The 18,099-nt window shown below is 44.3% G+C and overlaps 1 protein-coding gene across 9 annotated transcripts in view; it reads left to right on the top strand.

Annotated features, from left to right (window-relative positions):
- Window positions 1-18,099, top strand: part of L3MBTL1 (L3MBTL histone methyl-lysine binding protein 1) — a 69,063-nt gene that overhangs the window by 39,833 nt on the left and 11,131 nt on the right. For 6 of the 9 annotated variants that reach the window (XM_074292379.1, XM_074292376.1, XM_074292375.1 and 3 more), the window contains exons 11-20: window positions 158-293; window positions 598-689; window positions 1,464-1,615; window positions 2,885-2,961; window positions 3,664-3,749; window positions 6,589-6,699; window positions 9,837-9,951; window positions 10,267-10,366; window positions 11,877-12,074; window positions 12,228-12,277. In XM_074292379.1, the coding sequence (XP_074148480.1) occupies window positions 158-293; window positions 598-689; window positions 1,464-1,615; window positions 2,885-2,961; window positions 3,664-3,749; window positions 6,589-6,699; window positions 9,837-9,951; window positions 10,267-10,366; window positions 11,877-12,074; window positions 12,228-12,277 (1,117 nt within the window). The other 3 variants (XR_012486719.1, XM_074292380.1, XM_074292381.1) reach the window with 3 other exon arrangements.

Raw genomic sequence — 18,099 nt, 5'->3', positions numbered from 1 at the left:
AGGTGCTTAATAAATGCTTATGAGCAGAAAGGAGAACATGGAGGTGAAAAGAGTATGAATTGGAAGGAGAGGGAGAGAAGTTAAGGTTCAGCTGTTGGCCCCTGCTCTGATACTAGACTTTCTTTCCCTTGAGCTCTTGTGTCTCCCCTCTTCCTAGGTTTGTGGGTACCGAATGCGATTGCACTTTGATGGCTACTCCGAGTGCCATGACTTCTGGCTCAATGCTGATTCCCCCAATATCCACCCCGCTGGCTGGTTTGAGAAGACTGGACACAGACTACAGCCCCCCAAAGGTAAGGCTTGGCCGAAGCCCACCCCAGACAGGACGGGCCAGTAGATATGTCTGCCCTATCCCTCCACTCCCTAGCTCACCACTTCTCTTCCCACCCACTCCCCCCCATGGCCACCAAGTCCTAGAGGAAGAGGGAGGCTCTCCTTTGTAGGAAGGAGGCTCTGAACTTCTCCTGGGGCTGGAGGTAGGTGCCTTGCCCTACCTGACTGCCGGGGTCTGTCCCTTTCATGCTCCCCTGTCCCCCAAGGACCAAGCCATGCCCTAGCTTCCATACCCTGCTCTGTTTGTTCCCCTGAGGGGACTAGGTTACAAGGAGGAAGAGTTCAGCTGGAGCAACTATTTACGAAGCACCAAGGCCCAGGCTGCCCCCAAGCACCTGTTTTCCAACCATAGCAATGTGAGTAACTAACCCCCTTCCCCACTGCCATACTAGAAGAGTCTCTTCCTACTTCTGGTCACCCCAACGCCTGTGTGACTATAAAGTTATTTACCCTACTTAGGCTTCCATTTTCTCATATCTAAAATGTAAGGGCTGGACTATGTGGCCTTTGAGCCTTCAGCTCTAAACTCATGAGCCAGGAGGAAGGGTATCCTGCCCTTCCATTGGATCAGGGGAATGATTTCTCCTCCCTCGACTAGACAGGGACTCCCTTACTCGTCCAGATCCAGGGAGTGAACCTGGAGGTGTCAGGGAAGGGTGGGGGGGCCATACACTTCTGTTCTGGGTAGGGAAGGTAATCATAAATTTCTAGTTCCATTCCCTAGGACATTCTCCCTGTGTCCTTCCCCTGATGAATGCTATGTAATGACCAGTCATTCATCTCAATCCCTCTGGCCAGCTCCTTTGAAGGAGCTTTACAAGATTGAAAGTGAGTTGAGAAATCTGATAGGATCTAGGCTCTTTGAGAGGAGGAACTGCTTTTGCTTTTGTATCCTCAGTCCCTAGGAGAGTGCCCAGCAGATAGTAAGTAGACTCTCAGTTTTTAAAAATAGAATTAGATTAAGGGGTTGCACCAGACTAGCTCCTATTTCCCCAACCTTCTCCTTCTCAAAGTGACCATGGGGCTACTGTCTCTTCTTCTGTCATTGGATTCAAGAGTGGGACAGTGGCTTTGAGCAGGGACCGAAGCCCTGTTTGGTCTGTGACAGAGGGGCTTGTGTTACCCTACAGAGCTCAGTGCCCACAGGCTTCCAGGTGGGCATGAAGCTGGAGGCTGTGGACCGCATGAACCCCTCCCTCATCTGCGTGGCCAGTGTCACGGACGTGGTGAATGGTCGCTTCTTGGTGCACTTTGACAACTGGGACGACACCTATGATTACTGGTAGTGGGAGCCATCCTGGAGTGGTAGGGGCGGGGGCGGTGATCTTGGGTTCTTGATCTTGAGAACTAGGAGACAGAACAAGAGAAAGAGGTGCTATCTTAGCCCAAGACTTCCAGACCAACACTCACATACCCACCCTGTAAACTGAAAGGAATCACAGGGCTTGGATTCAGATCCTGCTGTCTCTACCAAACTGGAATTTGGATAAGTCCTTTTTGGACTTCAGTTGCTTCACCTTTAAAATGAACTAAACAAGCTCTAAGGCCTCTTCCAACTTTAAAAATATTATCCAAGAAAATAAAGTTCCTTCCACCCCTAAGCCTATGATCCTTTAGCCAGAGTTATGACCTCCAGCCCCTGCGGTTCTAACCAAGGTTGTCAGGACGCTGCCCCACTGTTGAAGAGGAGACGCTCTCAGGTCCGAATAGAATTGAGCCTCCTTTTTCTGCCCCTTATTTCTGGGGTTCTAGGAAGTGACTAGAGGCTCTAAGGCCAGCCCACTGTAGATTCCTTGCCTCCTTATTTCTTTATTACCTCTTTCTATCCCTTCATGCCCACCTCTTCCTCTCTCTCTCTCCTCTCTCTCTCTCTCTCTCTCTCCTCTCTCTCTCTCTCTCTCTCTCTCTCTCTCTCTCTCTCTCTCCCCCCCCCCAATCTTTCTTTGTTCCTCTCTCCTTATTTTTCAAAGGTGACTGCTAATTTTTTTCTAACAGGCCGGGGCACTCAAGAATGGACAGTATCTCAAGGCTCTGGGAGCCTTAACTAGGGGAAGGAATATATTCTGCTAAAAATCAAGAGGAGAAAAGATGGAAAGAAGAAAAATGTAGGGGCTGGGGGAAGCTAACCTAGGGTTCATTGATTAGGTTCCCAATCCACCCAAGCTTCCTCCTTCTCCATTGGCCAACATTTTAAATAGAGGGCATCATTCAATTTTTTTAACTTGAAGGAAAAAACAATCAAATGTCACCTTATGTTATTTTAGGGAATACTCTCTAATTAATCAGATAATTAGTCTGAAAAACATCATGAGGTTAAGACAAATTATTTAAAACATAATTTCTATTGAAACAAGATTATACTATTTAAGTTTTTCCATAATCACCCGGAAATGTTTTTTTTAAAAATTCTATTATATATACTTTCAACATTAAAGAGATTTTTTAAAAATTAGTAAGCCAAAGCTATTTGATCCCTGAAGCTCTGCTCATTTTAAGAGGGCCCAGAGTCTGAGAGCTGCACTCTGAACATTGAGGTCTCCTTGTGTTTCAGGTGTGACCCCAGCAGTCCTTACATCCACCCTGTTGGCTGGTGCCAGAAGCAAGGAAAACCTCTCACCCCTCCACAAGGTGACCTGGCTGATCCCTTCCCCCATGCTCCATCCTTCCCTCCTGTCCCCCTCCTCCAATTAGTACATTTCGATTATGGGAGACTCTGGTGGGAGGGATGCCCTTTCTCAATCCATGGGCACTACTCACCTTGTTACCTTGTGTTGGGGGAGAAAAGTGTCAGGAGCCTGGACCCTTTCAGAACACTCCAAGAGAATGTAGGGAAGGTCAGCACTCTCAGCTCCCTAGGAGTCCAAACATGTACCCAACACACCCAATGAGCAAAGCAAATTGAGATCAAGTAATTCAGGCGTTTTCTCTAGGGAAAAATCAGAGAAGAGAAACAAATAGGAGAAAAGAGCCAGAGCAGCAAAGCTCAAAGGGGAAAGAGGGAACAATTTGGAAATGATCCTCTGGGCAGATAAAATAGACCATTCCTCTTCTCTTCCTCTTCTCCTCCCACCCAGGATTCTGGGTCTCAGTGGCCAGGATTCTGCAGGGTCCAGAGCCTTCAAGCCAGGGGTTGGCAGCTGAGGATTAGCTCCCCTTTGGCCCTTTCCCATTTGGTTCCCTGGCTGGCCCAGGATAGAGCTATACAGGAGCTACATCCAGTGTAGCCCCAATCCATTAATTCATTCGCTCCTTCCTACCTGACGACAGGGAACAGAAGCAAGCTCTCCAAGCTCCCAACACATCATAGCTTACTGTCATCTTCCCCTCTAGATTATCCAGATCCTGACAGTTTCTGCTGGGAAAAATACCTAGAAGAGACTGGAACTTCTGCTGTCCCTTCCTGGGCTTTCAAAGTGGTAAGTGCCATGGGAGGAGCAGTGATGGAAGTGAAGCCTGATAAAAGGGTATGCTTGCTACTTTCAGAGATCCAACAGATCATAGGAAGGATTCAGAAAGGGAGGACAAGCCTCATTGACCCCCCCCCCCCACTCTATTTCCATGCAAGAGAAAGAGCACTGGATTTGGAGTTGAAAGACCTGAATTAAAATTCTGTATTACCTTGGATCAATTAACTTATCTGACCAGATAGCCTTTAAGGACCTTTCTAGCTCTACATCTTTGGTTCTTTTAGAATAGATCTAGATGACCCTTACCTTTGACTCCAGGGCTTTGACTTTTAACCACTCTTTTTGGGTTTCTTTGATATACTTTATTTTTTATATAAAGCTTTTTATTTTCAAAACACATGCATATATAATTTTTAACATTCACCCTCGCAAAACCTTGTGTTCCATCTACCTCCTTTCCCTCATTCTCTCCCCTGGATGGCAAGTAATCCAATATATGTTAAACATGTGCAATTCTTCTATGCATATTTCCACAATTCTCATGCTGCATAAGAAAAAATCAGATGAAAAAGGGAAAAAATGAGAAAGAAAACAAAATGCAATCAAACAACAACAAAAAAAGGCAAAAATACTATTTTTGTGATTCACACTCATTCCCTATAGTCCTCTTTCTGGGTGCAGATGGCTCTCTTCATCTTTGATATATTTTATATGTGCATTTCTGAGTTTTTCCAAAGGGAAGGAAAATTTTCATTTTTGTCTTTGAATACCCAGAATCTAGTATTCAGTCAACAGCCATTAAGCACTGATTATGTGCCTGGTACTAGGAACACAAAGAAAGGCAAAACACAATCCCTGCTCCCATAATATAATGGACTAGCACATAGTAGGTGCTTAGTAAGTGTTTGATGAAATGAAAGAATAAACTAATCAGCCTTAACCAAGGGTCACCTAATTCCTAGATCCTTCCTGACCTGTCTCCCTAGAATCAGATCCCATTCAATTCAACAAGAACTTGTTAAGATCTTAATATGTACAAGGTATGTTTGAAAATAAAAAGCTATTAAAAATATATGTACAAGGTATTGTTCTAGGATCTATAAAGACAACAACAACTGACAATCTCTGTTCTCAAGCAGTTTACTTTCTGCTGGGAAATACAACCTATAAAATGAAAAATAAATATAAGATAATTGATATAGGACAGTGGGAGGAGAGGTAATACTAACCACAAGAAGAATCAAAGATAAATGGCTTCCTGTAAAAAGTGGCACCTGAGCTAAGCCCTGGAGGAAGATCTAGCTACATTTGATCTCTCTATCTCTTCTGATGTTGTTGCTCCTGCCAGAACATCTTAGTGGCCAGGTCCAGCATCTATTTCTTTCCCTTGTACCATTCTCCACTCTCACCCCAACTTGTAGCCACAAGAGTGCATAGTCTAGGTTTCATCTACAAAAAAAAAATTTCAAATTCAGAATTAATATACCAAAGTCAGGTGGCTAGAACTGCAAATAAATCTGCCCAGTTGCAAATTGGATAGTATTTAAATGCTAAATTCTTCTATTGAGGACAGTACTTTGGATCTTGTTTGGCCCAAATAATTCCTTTCCACCTTGGAGAGTCCACATACTCATTTATCCTAATAAGAAGCAAGGGAGAAAAATAGGGAAAAATCTTGGTTTTGGAATCAGGAAGTCTGAATATGAATCCCAGCTCAGTGAAATGAAAGAAATGCTGAATTTGCATCCAGGAGAGATCTGAATTTGGATCTCACTTCTGAGTCTTACTAGTTAAATAATCACAAACTAGTCATTAACCTCTCTGAAGTTTATTCAGTTTCATCATATGTTAAATGGGGTGCTAATATTTATGGTTCCTACCTCCCAGGTAAGACTCATTGAGTTACTGTATAAGAAGGCATTTTAAAAGATGATTTATAAGTAATATGTTATTATGAATATTGCCTTGAGCAAGACACAGATTCTCTGGGCCATGTATTAAATCTAAGTCTTATGACTAAATGAGAATGGGGTTTATTTCATAATCTCTGCTCCCTGCTCAAGTCATTGATCCATTCTATAACCCCAGGCTTATTCTTAGGCAATCTGGAAGACTTCTCATTCCTTAACGAAATGTGAGTTGTTCCACCCATGTTCTTATTTAATTGGAGGCTACCTATGACCCACTCCTACCCAAAAGGAAAATAAAGGAAATACAAAATGAGCACAATGTTTCCATGACCTCAGAAATAAGAATAATCCAATTAGGTTCTCCAAATTGCCTCTAGTCTTCAAAAAATACAGACTCTCATATGGAAGAGGGATCTCTGTCCTGCTTGGCTCCCAGTTGTGTAACAGTGATTGAAGGGAGCAGATTTTGCCTCATTTTAAAGAACTTCCTCATAAGTAGAATTGTCCCAAAAAGAATGTGCTACTCCCTGTCAGGGGGGCTATTAAGGCAGAGGCTAAATGACTGTCAAGAATTTTGTACAGGAAATTTCTTCACTGGGTAGGAGGTTAGACCATTGATCTTCCAGTTCTGAGATTCAGTGGCCCAGGTGTTGGATTTACCCCATGGCTGCTCCAGCACTGTCTGTCCTGAGACTGCAGGGCATGCAACAGTACACATACCTGCCTCTGGAGACCTAAAGAGAACAGCTCCCTGGGGTCTGACCTCTGCTCTGAGGGGCTCTGAGCCCTTAGCAGCTATCCCCACGGAGCACCAACTGGGGTAGGAGACCGCAGAGTGGACAAAGCCAGTCAGACAGCCTTCAGTTTGAGCTCCATTTGAAACTCACCCTGAATCTCCCCTGAGCTGGGATCTCAGCCTGATGGTCTGTCCCCTGCAGCGACCACCCCATGGCTTTCTCATCAACATGAAGCTTGAAGCCGTGGACCGAAGAAGTCCAGCTCTGATCCGAGTGGCCAGCGTGGAGGATGTGGAAGACCACAGGATAAAGGTGGCAGCAAGGGCTGGAAAAGGAGAGTGGGCTGACTGGGTGGGAGTCAGCTAACCAGGTTGACTTTTGTCAACTAGCAATATTGACTTTGGCCAACATTGTCCTGCTTTTGTTCCCCAGACTCTGTGCCAACCTGCCCTTCAAGGCAAACTAAAAAACATTTAACTGCCTCCTCTATGCAAGGCACTGTCCCTCGTGCTAGAAACACAAAGATAGAGATAGAGCAGAGGACCTGCTCTCAAGGAGTTTTATAATCTGACGGGGGAAGAGGTGATCAGGAAGAGGACATGAACAAAAATAATTGAAACTGAAGAGAGTTCTAAGAAGGGGGAAATGGAAAGTCACAAAGTACTCTGGGAGATTGGAAGGGGGATAGAAGTCAAGGAAGACTTCATGAAGTTGAGCCTTGAGAAGGAGGAGGAAATTCAGTGGCTAGAGATGGAAGTGGGAAGGGTGATGTGAGCCTTCATTCCACGCCTATGGGGTAGTGTATGAGAAAAGCACAAAAATGACAGAAGGCAGAATGAGAGAGGAGAAAAGAAAGTTTATATACTGAGATTGGAATATAGATTGCAGGGATGGGTGACTTGGCACTAGATTGTGGAGGGCCTTGAATGACAAGTGTTAATTCTTTATTCAATAAGCAATGAGGAGCCACTGAAGATTTTTGAGTAGGGTCATGAATTTATTGTTGGAAAGCACATTCAAGTCCTTTCCTAAATCAGCTTTTCACTAGTAACTTTGGAGAGAGAAGTTTCAGTTGACTCATGAGGTCAGAAGCTGCATTATAGAATATTTAGAAGAGAGTAAAAGGAGAGGGAGTGGAAGCAATGAGTATAGATCATTTTTTAAGAAATTTGGCTGAGAAAGGGAGGACATAATCAAAATTTAGTAGGGATGGTGGAATCTAGTGAGGGTTTTTTTAAGGTTAGGCAAAATATAAGGAATCAGTAGATGGAGATTAAAAATTAAAGAAAGAAAAATTATAATTGGGACAATATGCTGGAGAAGATGGGAAGGGTTAAGATCAGAGGGCTTGACCTCAGTGAGAGGGCTGTGGGTTTGTTGGAGACCAGGATAAAGAAGGAAATGGTGGGAGTGATGCTCAAGGAGTTGTGAGATGAGGAGGAAGAAGAAAGAAGATCAAAATGAATGACCTATCTTTTTGTAAAGTATTAGGAGAGGACTTCATGTAACAAGGTAAGAGATGCTGTTGAAAGCTTGAAGAGAGATGAGAATAATTATTTGGAAGAGTCATTGTGGAGAGTAGAATAGAGGATCAATTAGAGAGGAATAAAAAGATTGCCTTGCTGCAGTGAGGGCCAAGTTAAGATGAGATGATATAATTTTGTGGCAGACCCAGTCAGCAGGGTATGAGATTTTCATCTGTCCAGTAGCTGTGCATAGTGCAAAGAGCAATGGACCTGAGTCGGGAAGACCCAAGTTCAAATCCAGGATCAGACATTCACTAGCTGTATGATCCTAGGTGAGTCAACCTTGATTGCCTCCAAACAAACAAAAATAACTGAGATTAATTCTGGGTTTATTGTGAAGATTCAGTAAGATGGTATTTTAAAAGTGCTTCACACAGTGTCTGACACATAATAGGCTCTTGATGAATGCTTGTCCCCTTCCTTTTTCTTTGTGAAGAATAGGAACAAAGTACACAGATGGAGGGAATGATGTAGGGTTAATATTAAGATAAGGGAACAAGGGATTTGAGAGTATCAGACATTGTAGAGATGAAGTGTTCCACCACTGGGTCAGACTTGAGAAAGAAGAAGATGGTCATTAGAGCAGGGGAAACAATCTGACAAAATGCTGAAAGCTGGAGAAAATACAGGTTATAGTGAAGACATAGATAGGTTTGGGAAGAGTAAGGAGTAGGGAGAGATGGAGTGATGAGATGTTTTCATTCGATAAAATAATTGCAAAGGTCTTGATCATTGAGTGGAACACTTTTGGGTGATGACAAGGTCAAGAGTATGACTTGTGTGTAACTGAGATGGAATACAGGAATAGGGAATGGGAGTAGGAAAGATGGAGGAACTGATCGTTTAGGATATTTGGGAAAACTCAGCATGTAAGCTGAAAGACTTAGGACAGAGTTGGGGTGGGGAGAGAGACTTTGAGCCAGGTATTGAACTTCTTGACAAAGGAGGGAACATGTCTTGAGATGAGGAGATCAATAATAGCCAATAAGGAGAGGTTGTTAAGACATTCGAGAAAGAGTCAGGTAGGGGCAAAGGGGAGCCAGGAATAGTCCTACCCTATCTTCAGGTTCAGTGAGTTGGGAATGTGAGAAAAGATCCAGCCAATATTGGAAAGGAAGGCCTTAGGGGATAGGAATATTTCTACCCTTCCTTCAGGTTCATTGAATTGGGAGTATGAGAGAAAGTCCAACCATTATTGAAAAGGAAGGCCAGGGATGTGAGAAGCAGAAGATGGAAGGAATACGAGAGGAAAAAGTCTCAAAGGAAGACAGTTCATTATAGAGCAGGAATTCCAGCCATAGAAGGATTAAATATATATGTGATGAGGTAAATGGGAATCAGAGAGGCTCTACTCCAAGGCAGGGGCAGCAGCTACACAATGGATGAAATAGGTCCTCAGAGGGCTGGTTTCAAACATAAGAAACCAAGTTAACAAAACAGAACTGGGGGATCAGAGGGAGAAGGTTTGGAAGGAAAGGTAACTCTAGCCAGGGATATGTGGAGTTTTGTGAGGCCTTTTAGTTGGAGATACCCTTTATGTAGTTGGAAATGTGGATTTGCAACTTAGAGGAAATGAAAAGACCAGAGATAAAGTCATCTCATAAAGGTGATAGTCAAGGCATGGAAGTGAATGAGATTACTAAAGAAGTGAGTGTAAGGAAAAAAGAGATCCTATTAAATTGGGTAGATTGAATCAGGAGTTTAGAAAGGGAAGCTACATCCTGTGAACCTGTGGGGTAGTTAGAAAACTTCAGATCAGAGGGAGAAATGGGTTATAATTCTCTCTTCCTCTGTGGATCTCTTGGACCCAGTTGCAAAGTTTCCCTCTCGCTCTGTCATTCTATATAAACCATTCAAGGGGGAGGGAGGAGTTCCTGGCAGTGGCCTGGGGGTGTTGGAGCCAGGTTATTTTTGCTTCCTCAGCTCCACTTTGATGGCTGGAGTCACGCCTATGACTTTTGGATTGATTCTGATCATCCTGACATACATCCTGTGGGCTGGTGCTCCAAGACTGGCCATCCCCTACAGCCCCCACTCAGTATGTACCTGTCCCCCCCAGGGACCCCTGGGCACATACCCCTAACTCTATGCAGACCCCCTACCCAGCAGAGACCCCTGGAGATATCCTCGTATTTCTCTCCCTTAGTTCAGATCCCTTTTCTTCATTTCATGGAGTCCTGGCACTTCTCCTTCCTGGATTTCGGGAGGTGGGAAGGGATGGTGAAGGTGGATAGACAGGAGTTTTTAGGAACTAAGTAATCATGTGTTCTTGACATAAAGGCTTTAAACTGGGGGGTGGCAACCACAGGAACTTAGTTTGACTTAACCCTCTTTCCTGTTCTCTCTTCTCTAGGACCCAGAGAACCCAGCTCTTCCTCTCCTGGGGGTTGCCCCCCACTCAGCTGTAAAAGCCCACCTCACGTTAAGACCTCCAAGTACAGTTTTCACCACAGGTGGGTGGGTGGGTAGGTGAGTGAATGAGTGATCAAGCAAAGCTTTCCCCTTCCTCCTGCCCTGGATGACCTTCTCTCACTTTCCCTGAGATATGGTGGACACTTACACATACACCCTGAAGTCCAAACTTGCCCATGGGTGGTGCTAGGTGAGCATCTGAGATTGACCTAAAAGGTGACCCTGTCTTCCCTCTCCCCAAACCTGCTTTTTGCTTCCCCTTGGGGCCCCCATCAGGGACAAAGGGCATCTCTTGGGTATTGGGAAGAACTTTTGGACGTCTAGACACTTGGTGAACTTCTGAAGAGGATTTAAAACTCAAAGGACAAGGAGCAAGAGAAGATGCTCAGAGAGCACTCTTGAAGATAAACACTCAAGAAAAACAACAAAGGAGACTCCTCAGATCAGATCTGCGGCATTGTGTTTAGTTCTAGGTGCCATGTTTTATGAAGGATTTTAACAAACTGAAGCTCCCAGAGATGGAGCCCAGATGGAGAGAGGACTGGAAATCACGTCATATGGAGGTGAATTGAAGGAACCAAGATGTTTAACTTGGAAGAAGAGAAAACTCAGGGAAACTATGACGGCACAAATTGGCTTCAGATATCTGAAGGATTGTGACATGGAAGATGGACTAAATGAATTCTATTTGCCCTCCGAATAGAATTAGAACTAATGCATAGAGACCACTAGGAAATGGATTTCGGTTCAATATAAGGGAAAACTTGCTAACAGTCTGAGCTGGCCCACAGTGGAATGGATGGCCTCATGAGGAGAAAAGGAGCTTCGTCTCTGGAAGAGGGGAAGCAGAGACTAATGACTGTCTATTAAGTGTGTTAGGCTGGAGATTCTTGTGGGAGTGGGTCAGCCTAAGTACCCTCTGAAGCCCCTTCTAACTAAGACTTTGTAATTATAAACTCTGTAAATACCATAACTGTTACATGAGGCCCATGTGAATTTTCTCTTTTCAGCCCACTCTCTTTAACCCATTCCTCCTCCCTGACCATCTCTCCCTGGGTCTGTCCAGACAGTCCTGGCCAGTCTGGGTCACCTGACTGGGGGGGGGGGGAGTTTGAGTCTGGGTCATGGAGGCACAGGGGACAGAGCATAATGATGAATAGGGATGAACATTTTCCAGAAGAGGCCACAGATTAAAAGTCAAATCAAGAAGTATTTATTAAGTGCTTACTGTGTGCTAAGTACTGGGGATGCAAATAGAAGCAAAAGGAAAGCCTGTTCTTGCCCTGAAGGAGCTTACATTCTAATGGGGAAGACTACACATAAAAAGAAGTTGAAAGGGGGCATGGTGGAGAAGGAAGGCCTGGGGAAGAAGGAATGAGCACGGCTGGCCTCCCTACAGTGGAGGTTCCGGGAGGAAAAGGCCAATCGGAGGAAGGGGCCGCAGAGACATCCACGCAGAGGACTCGGGGTCCTCTGGCCTGGGCATGCAGGAAGCAGGATCCGGTCCCAAGACTGCCGGTCACTTTGGTTGTGTCTCCTTTCCCTTCCCAGGAAGTGCCCCACCCCCGGCTGTGATGGCTCCGGCCATGTCACGGGAAAGTTCACGGCCCACCATTGCCTCTCAGGCTGCCCTCTGGCCGAGAGGAACCAAGGCCGCGTGAAGGCTGAGCTGTCCGACACCGAGGCCTCTGCACGCAAGAGGAATCTCATTGGCTTCACCCCCAGGAAGAAATCCCGACACCACGGCCGGTAGGAACAGGCCTCCCAGCTTCCAGGGCTGGGGGCTGGGTGAGGGGTATCTCCTGGGGGAGGGCCACGGGCATCAGGAGCGCAGCAGCAGTGACCCTGACCGCCAAGCCCACGGGTCCCTGACTTCCGCGGCCTTTCTCTGCTTCTCCCTAGGATCGGGCGTCCTCCAAAGTACCGGAAAATCCAGCAGGACGACTTCCCGGGTAAGTGACACGCAGTGCCCGTGCTTCACACAGCTCCTTGGCCTGCCCTTTATCTCCTCCCCGCCCGGCTCGGCCCAGGGCTCTGTGCTCGGTAGGCTCGAGGTGGGGGTTTGCTGGACGAATGGCGTGAATGAGGAAGGAGGCGGTTTCTGGGCAGTGGCTGGCCCATCCACGGTCGCCTTTCCATTCCTCCGGCCCTGGGCAGACTTCTTCCCCAGAGAGGGAGAGAGGCGGCCCGATGCTCTGCTTAGGAAACTGAAGGGGCCTCTGGGGGCTGCTGGATCTTCGGGGGCAGAGGTCCAGGGTCTCCCCACTTCATCAGCGTGGGGAGATTGTGAGCAGGCTAAGGCTCAGAGAGCTCGCGCTAAATCCATCACCATAGCCTAGTGACGGCGGAGCCAGGGCTAGAGAGGGAGAGTTAAAAATTCCGCTCTCATGAAGAAACCACAGATTCGTAGCTTTTATAAGGAGTGACCTCGGGAGGTCTGGGGTGGCTTCCAGGAGAAATGGGGTGTAAGCTGAGCCTCAAGGGAGGAGTTAGAAGGGAAGGGAAGGGAAAGGACGGGGCTGTGTATGCAAGGCAAAAATGGCATCACCAGCTTGTAGTGTCGGCAGGACATGGTGAGGGCTGCGGCTAAGACTTCTTGATGGACCAAGGAAAACAATCAATCTGGCTTCATTGTACCCAAAGTCAGTACTTACTTTGAGGTCCTTCTCCAGATATGCAGAAAGCAAAGCCTGAGTCTCAGTGAAAGTGATGGATGCCAGTCTCCACCCATGTGCTTTCTTCCTTCTCAGGGAAAGTGAGGTCCTCCACAGGGCTTCTCCCAACTTGACTTCTGCCCTTCTCCACCACAGGCTGTGTACCCCTGGGTACATCACCACCCACTTGTCCAGCAGTTTTTCTTTATGCCTAGCCTAACTCCTTGCTGCATTTTTTAGCCTATTGCTCTCAGTGAGCACCTACAACAAGGAGGTAACATGGAGGCAGCTCTGGGCAAACCCTCTCAGGTTGCATATTATATATACTACATTCTATAATATATATCATTTATGCAATGTTTCTCATTCGTCTTTCCTTAAGCTTTATTATAATGGACTCACCCTCAGAATTTTTCCCTTGGAAAGCTACCTTGGGAAGAAAGCAAATGGGTGACCACCTGTTTTCCATGTCCTCTGAGGACAGAGTGAGAGCAGTGGCCTTGAGATGCATCTCTGGGAACATCATCTACTCTAGCTCCTTTCAAAACAGCTTAATTTGATTTGCTAGTTTTATTATTTGATTTGATTTGTTTTATATTTGATATATTTTGTTTTTAAATCATTTACATTTCTAAATATACCCTTCCTCTATCAACCATCCAATGAACCATCTCTCATAATAAAGAATAATTTTTTTAAAAAAGACTTCCACAAAACTAATGTATCATCTGTGTCTGATGGCATATACATTGTTACTTATCTGTAGAAATCTTCTCAAAAAAAAAAAAAAAAAGGGAAAGATAAACATTTTCTCCAGGGCCAAAGTTGTCCATCAAGAGCACAAAGCATTCGGTTTCTTTTTGTTGTTGTTGTTTCCATACACCTTGTTGTGGTCATTGTGTATCTTATTTTCTTGGTTCTGCATACTTCATTCTGCATCAGTTCACACAAGTCTCTGCAAGCTTCTAAGAATCCTTATATTTCTGTTTCTTGTAGCATAATATATTGCATGACTTCTACGTGGTATGATTTATTTATCTATTAAACTCCTTATTTTGCAGAAGACAAAGGGGGGAAATGCTTTGTCCATCATGTAACTAGTCAATGACAGAACCCAGGGCTCCTAACTTCCCAACTAATTACACTCTTCACCACTCCTTGCTCCAAAGTATAACACAGGATTGGAGTAATCATTTTATAGTGGTGATGGATTTAATAGACGCCATTAATGATAGCTCCCCTTTCCCCCTTCTAAACTGTTTTGTAACAGTCCTACAGATAAGCGCCTCAGGGATTATTATCGCCATCTTTCAGAAGGGGAATGGAGCTTCAGAAGTTGAAGTGACACGATCACGTCACACAGTAATCACGAGTGGGGGTCGGAACAGATCGGGAAGGCTCCCTTCCTGAACCAGCTGCAGTGTTTCTCATTCATCCTTCCTTAAGCTTTATTATAATGGGCTTACCCTCGGAATTTTTCCCTTGGAAAGGTGCCTTGGGAAGAAAGCAGATGGGTGACCACCTGTTTTCCATGTCCTCTGAGGACAGAGTGAGAGGCAGAGGCCTTGAGATGCAGCTAGAGGGCTGACAGGTAGCCATGAAGAAGAGGCTGGCTATGATGTGTGAAATCCTGGCATGGGTTACTGTGAAGCAGAGCTGTAACTAGGGTGGGGCGACTGGAACTTTGTCCAGAACATCCACATTTAGACGGTGCCGACAACACCAGCCCTGGGCATGCTTCCTTCCCCCACCCCCACATCCCAGGTGAGCCCTCCCTTCCCTATGCAGTCCACCCCTTTATTCAGATGAAAAACTCCCAGCTAAAGAGTCTGCTGGGAGGAAGGAAAATTATAGAGTTCTTCTCTGGATTTGGGGAGAAGAGGGTATACCCTGAAGGAAAACTCCCTTCAGACTTCCCAGGGGATCCTTTCAGGCCTTATAAAAGGCAGTGTCTGTGGAAAAAGTTGGGCCCCTGGTGAGAAAAGAGAAAGATGAGTGGGGAGCTGGAGAAACCATCTTAGAGGCAGGGGATACATAGACCAGGCAGTTCAGTAGGAGGAGAGGAGAAAGGAAAGAATAGTGTAAGTGGATCCAAAGGCAGGCAATAGAAAAAGAAGGTGTATTCTTAAACCCTATGTGCAAAAATAAAAAAAACATTTTTGAGGTTCATTGAGCCCCAAAAAGAAACCAGCTAAGAGCACTGGTCCTGGAGTCAGGAGGACCTGGGTTCAAATTCAGCTTGGGCATTTACTAGCTATGTGATGCTGGGCAAGTTATTTAACCCCAATTGCCTCCAAAACATATTTTTTAAATCAACTGAAATTCACATATATTTAAAAACCACTTGATTTTGATTGTTTTTTTTTTTTTTTAATGAGCCATTCTAGGCATCTATTGCTTTTTAACTTAAGAATACCAAACATAAAATTCATTCCAGCAAATAAAGCCTATATAAATAATAATAATTTTTTTTAAAGTTTGGTTCTTTAGCTGGTTAACAGAGAAACAAGAAGTAGAAAAAGGAGAGAAGAATGAAGGATTACAAATTTAGAGATGAAAAGGAGCTGAAAGATTATTTAGTCCAGGGCTTCTTAAACTTTTTCCACTTGCAACCTTGAGAAATTTTTGCAACCCCAGATATATAGGTATATAAAGTAGGTATGCTAATCAGACATACTAATAATAAATTATAATTTTGCTATCCCCACATTCAATTATGTGACCCCATATGGGGTTTTGATCCATAGTTTAAGAAGTTTTAATTTAGTCCAACACCCTTTTTTTTACGGATGAGGAAACTGAGGCAAAGAGACTTGAACTGATTTTTTCCAAGGTACACAGATAGTAAATGATAGAAAAGTATTTGAACGCAGGTTCACTGACTCCCATTCCAGCATTCTTCCCATTGTACCACACTGTCTCCCAGAAAGAACTTTCCATCTTTGGGAAGGGGTTGCTAGTTGTGGCTGGCACTGAAATGGGCTAGTTTTTATCACAGTCCTGTGTCTACAGGACAGGAAGACATGAAGGGTCTGTGATTTTGACAGTTTAAAGAACTCCTGCTGTAAGGAATCTCTCCACCAACAGCAGACTCAACTGCTTTGTTGCTTAGCAGATAAATCCAAGACAGGTGTAAAAAGTAAATAATTTGTTCAGGTTCACACTCAGCAAATGAGTGTCAAAGGGGAATTTGACCCTAAGCCTTCTTGGCCTTAAGGCCAGTACTGCCTCTGTAAGCACACAATAGGTCCTAAATAAATTGGAGCACAGTGTTGGGCACAATGAGGACAATAAACCCTCACATGATACTAACATCCATGCTGATTAAATGATTGTTACATTGCTGAGGACATAGAAAGAGCTCAAGTGTTTATACAAAATGGATCTTGAGATGTTTAGCACAGGGACGCAACAAATCCTTATAATTATTTGTTCTCTTAGAAGAGGGAGTTTGGTGGATCAGAGAGGGATGTAATAGTAAGATGTGGATGTAGGCTTTCCTCCATCAACCAGCAATGAACAAGTAATTATTAACTGTCTACTATTTATTAAGAGCCTCGACTCACTAGGCACAGAGCTAGATGCTAGGAATACCAATTACAAGGAATGAAACAGACCTTATTCTCAAGGTAGTGAGATACTGAGGAGACTCCACTGACATAGCTAAGTGTGTGCAGAATAAATAACAGAATATACCAGAAGTCAAAGTGCAGATTTAAGCTAATAATGGCTTCAAGATAATAGGGATTTTAAAAATTGCACTCAGATTTTTGGGATGCTCTGCACAAATAAATATAGATAAGTATGAATGCAGGTTAGCTTGGGAGGAGATTAGGAAAAGCTTTATTTAGAAGGTGGTACTTAAACATTTAAGCTGAGTCTTTTTATTTAAAAAAAAAAAAAAAGATTAGCTGAAGGAGAAGGGAATGAGAAAAGTCTCAAGGATGAGTCAATGTGAGAGGCAATGTGGTGCTTCTGGATTCAAAGCCCAGTGATTTAGGTTCCTCTAGAGTAATTAAGTGGCACTGGCCTTAGAGTCAGAAGACCTGAATTCAAATCCAACACCACACACTTACTAGCTGTATGTATGACCCCCAGGCAAATCATTTGATCTCTGCCTCCCTCAATTTTGTCTGTAAAATGCTGTAAATTAGCTGTAAAATGGGGATGATAATAACACCTCCATACTTGGATTGTTATGAGGCTCAATAAAACAAATTATCTCATTAATAATACTTGTAAAGGTTAGCACACAGTAAGTGCTTAATAAATGCTTTTCATCTGTCCCCCTCCCCCATTTCCCACCTCATCGTAACCCATGGGACCTTGAATAAGCCCCTTATCCCAATTTTAAGTTACCATTGCCACCTCATTTGGAAATCAGTGTGAAATCCATATGCATCTGTTTCTAACCACACAATGTCAAGAAATTTAGAGGATGACCTCCACTGTGTCAAACAGGTTTCGAGGGGATTTTACAAGTGGTTGTGGGACAAGAGTCCTTTAGGGTGTCATGGAAAGGCAGGAATGGGTTACCTTTTTCATCATCAGAGGGAGTTTAAAAGATCATAGATTTAGGACTGGAAGGTACTTCTGAAGTCATTTAATCCAGTGGCCTCATTTTACAGATGAGGAAACTTGAGTTTCAGAAATATGGAGTGGCTTGCCCTGAGGCAGGTAACCCAGGTTTTCTTCACTTCAAGGCCAGTGCTTCACCTTGCTCCATCAATGTGAAAAACTCACTCTGTCTGATCCTCCAAAGTATAACACAGGATTGGAGTAATCATTAATAATCAATAATTAATCACTTATCAGCCTCCCTCAGAAAGCTGCTGAAGATAAAGTTACATAGGATGTCCAAGGGGCTTCCCCTGTACACTTTCACTGCTGGGGGGAAGCCTTTGGAAAAGGCTACGAATAGACACCTTAAGTCTGAAGTGAGGATGTTGTGTCAGGGATGAAGTGGAAGGTCAGCGTAAGGGCTTAGGAGCTGGGACGGTGTATTTACACATTTTGACTGTGATCACAAAGAGGTTGAAAGTGGCCTATCTTAGGCTGACCCACAGGGAGAACCAGACACACGCTCCCCTGCCCCCCATGCCTTTCCACGCATGTCCCCT

This window comes from Sminthopsis crassicaudata, chromosome 2 (genome assembly GCF_048593235.1).
Source record: "Sminthopsis crassicaudata isolate SCR6 chromosome 2, ASM4859323v1, whole genome shotgun sequence".
In the NCBI taxonomy this organism is placed as follows: Eukaryota; Metazoa; Chordata; class Mammalia; order Dasyuromorphia; family Dasyuridae; genus Sminthopsis; species Sminthopsis crassicaudata.
The sequence above is the reverse complement of the archived record's forward strand: the minus strand, read 5'-3'. Positions and strand labels throughout refer to the sequence as shown.